Source organism: Octopus bimaculoides, chromosome 4 (genome assembly GCF_001194135.2).
Source record: "Octopus bimaculoides isolate UCB-OBI-ISO-001 chromosome 4, ASM119413v2, whole genome shotgun sequence".
NCBI classification, from domain to species: Eukaryota; Metazoa; Mollusca; class Cephalopoda; order Octopoda; family Octopodidae; genus Octopus; species Octopus bimaculoides.
Genome location: NC_068984.1, coordinates 49,700,364 through 49,702,825, shown reverse-complemented (window position 1 = coordinate 49,702,825; position 2,462 = coordinate 49,700,364). Strand labels below are relative to the sequence as shown.

At 37.9% G+C, this 2,462-nt stretch overlaps 1 protein-coding gene across 3 annotated transcripts in view; it reads left to right on the top strand.

Moving 5' to 3' along the window:
• LOC106881250 (solute carrier organic anion transporter family member 4A1) overlaps positions 1–2,428 on the top strand; it is a 193,017-nt gene extending 190,589 nt beyond the window's left edge. For all 3 annotated transcript variants that reach the window (XM_052967048.1, XM_052967049.1, XM_014931570.2), the window contains 2 exons: positions 294–531; positions 1,995–2,428. In XM_052967048.1, coding sequence (XP_052823008.1) covers positions 294–531; positions 1,995–2,383 — 627 coding nt within the window. In that variant the 3' untranslated portion in view covers positions 2,384–2,428. The remainder of the gene's footprint in view (positions 1–293; positions 532–1,994) is intronic.
• The last annotated feature ends 34 nt before the right edge of the window (positions 2,429–2,462 follow it).

The window sequence follows — 2,462 nt, the reverse complement described above, 5'->3', positions numbered from 1 at the left end:
TTTACAATAGTAATTAGTCAATGGTTGCGGAGAAAACTGCGCACCACAAAGAGAATTCTAGCGAACCAACATTGAAGGGAGCAATAAATGGATGTAGTGATTAATGGGTGGATGGCTACAATAAGCATGACGGGAGATGGGTATGTGAGTGAGTGAAAGTCTTTGATTAGTTACCAATTTGCCATCCCTACAAATCATTACTCTTTCATTATTCAAGTTAATGCGCCATTGCTTTCCTATCATTGTTTTTTCATATCTAAATTGATAACTTTCCCGTCACATTTCTCTTACAGAAATACGCCAACTGCAGTTGTATTCAGTCAAACAACTCGAAGTTCGATTATGTTGCCGTTTCCGGCAAATGTCCAAACCAGTGCAATCATTTGTCATTGTTCATGCCATTCTTCGCCATGATCATGTTAATAACATTTACCATTAGTATGCCAGCACTAACAGCAACACTACGATGTGTTCCACAGAAGCAACGATCCTTTGGTCTAGGAATACAATGGATCTTGGCCCGGTGTTTTGGTGAGTTTCAGTTACTAATTACCAGACATCTCCACTGTTACGAAAATTCATGTCTTGTTTTTGTCATAATTTCTTTTTTGTTACCTTTTGTAAGAATCTAAATATCATTCAAGAAAATACTTTGATCTCTAGTGTAATATTTTATCAAAATCCTGTTTTCTAACCTACTTTTTATATAACTTAGATCAATATAGCTACTATCAGTAGGATATTAGCACTGTTTCAGTATTTATTTTTATTACTTTTTAAACAAATTTCTCATGGTAACACGGTTGAATAGATTTTCTCCTATTTTCCCGTTGGAGAAATTTTTTTCCAACATGGGTGCAATAGATAACCATCGAGCTTCGGCTTCGATACTTTTGCACAGTTAGCAATTATCTTTATTATAACCTCACTTCTTGTGTGTGTGTGTGTGTGTGTGTTACCTAAATATTTACTAACATAGCTCATATATGAATACGGTAACGAGACACGTAAATTTCTCCACTTATTTCAGTAGTATTTCATTCACATGCAGCGTGCACTGGGAAGGCGTTCTTGAGATGACCAATATCTGTTTCAACACTAATTCTCATCCTACGTTGCAGCACTCAGCAACGACCCCACTCAGGAGGACTGGATGCTAGAATTGCAGATGTTGACACAATAATGCACCAGCTCCAGTATCCAACCCTGAAAGAAGGAGGGGTTGGTTAAAATGCCAAGCTCACTGTTTTCAATTTGGATTTTGTGCCTACCCTCACCTATAGCCATGACTGTTGGGTTATGACCAAAAGTGTGCCATCATGAATACAAACGTCCGAAACGAGGTTCCTCCGAAAGATCTCTGAAGTAACGTTACTTGACAGGATATGTAGTTTGGATATCAGGAGGTCTCTCTTGGTCGAGCCGCTGCTTCTCTGCATTGAGAAGACACAGCTTCAGTGCTACGAATATGATTAAATTAGAATATTGCAAGAAAGAATCGCAAAATGGATTCTTCTAGCCGAGCCAACCAGCAGGTGACTTAAGTGTAGACGAAGAATAAAGTAACTGGATAATATCCATAGTCTCAGTTGGTCACGCTTGGGAATCCAGCTGGTCGCTGGATTGCTTCCAGTCACCGGTTACTTCTTAGGACTCTACTCTACACAACCCTTTCAGGAATAGTTGGCATAGAAGATGGCTAGATGGATAGCTGCATTTGTGTGTAGTTTCTATATTTGTGTACATGTACGTAAGTGTGTGTTTGTGTGTGTATGCATGTATAACGTGTGTGTTTGTATCGTTGAAACATATGCCTATAAGCTATAAAAAAGGCCGATGAAAATATAGTGAATCAATGATTAGTAGCTGGTTAGAAATCTAATAACATTATTGTTCAGAAAATGCATGGCAGAGAATATTAATTTTCAGAAATAACTGTTTTTCTGTGCTACCAAAATAAAATAACTTTATTCATTTTTATCAATTTCTTACAGGATCCATACCTGGACCGATCATGTTTGGTAAAATGATAGATCTGACCTGCCAGTTTTGGCAACAGACTTGCCAAGAGAACGGTTCCTGTTACGTCTATGACAACGAACGGATGGGTCTCTATCTAATGGCTCTCACCCTGGTCGTCAAGGCACTTTCTTGTTTGTTTTTCTTTCTAGCGCTGCTCATGTACAAAGCTGCACCAGCATCGAATCCTGTAAATTTAGCCAGTGACAGTACATCATCAGCTCTTTCAACATTCAGCCAGAGGCCACCATCTAAAGTTAAACACGCGAACAGTATGCAGACATGCTTAGATGATGACAATAGTCAGTGCGAAAGGACTCTGATGGAAGATGTTCCTAGTCCAACTAAGTCTTTTACGTCCTGAAATTTTACCTAATAATTAATAAAAATATTGACACGTCTAGTAATTAAATGATATATATATATATATATATATATATATA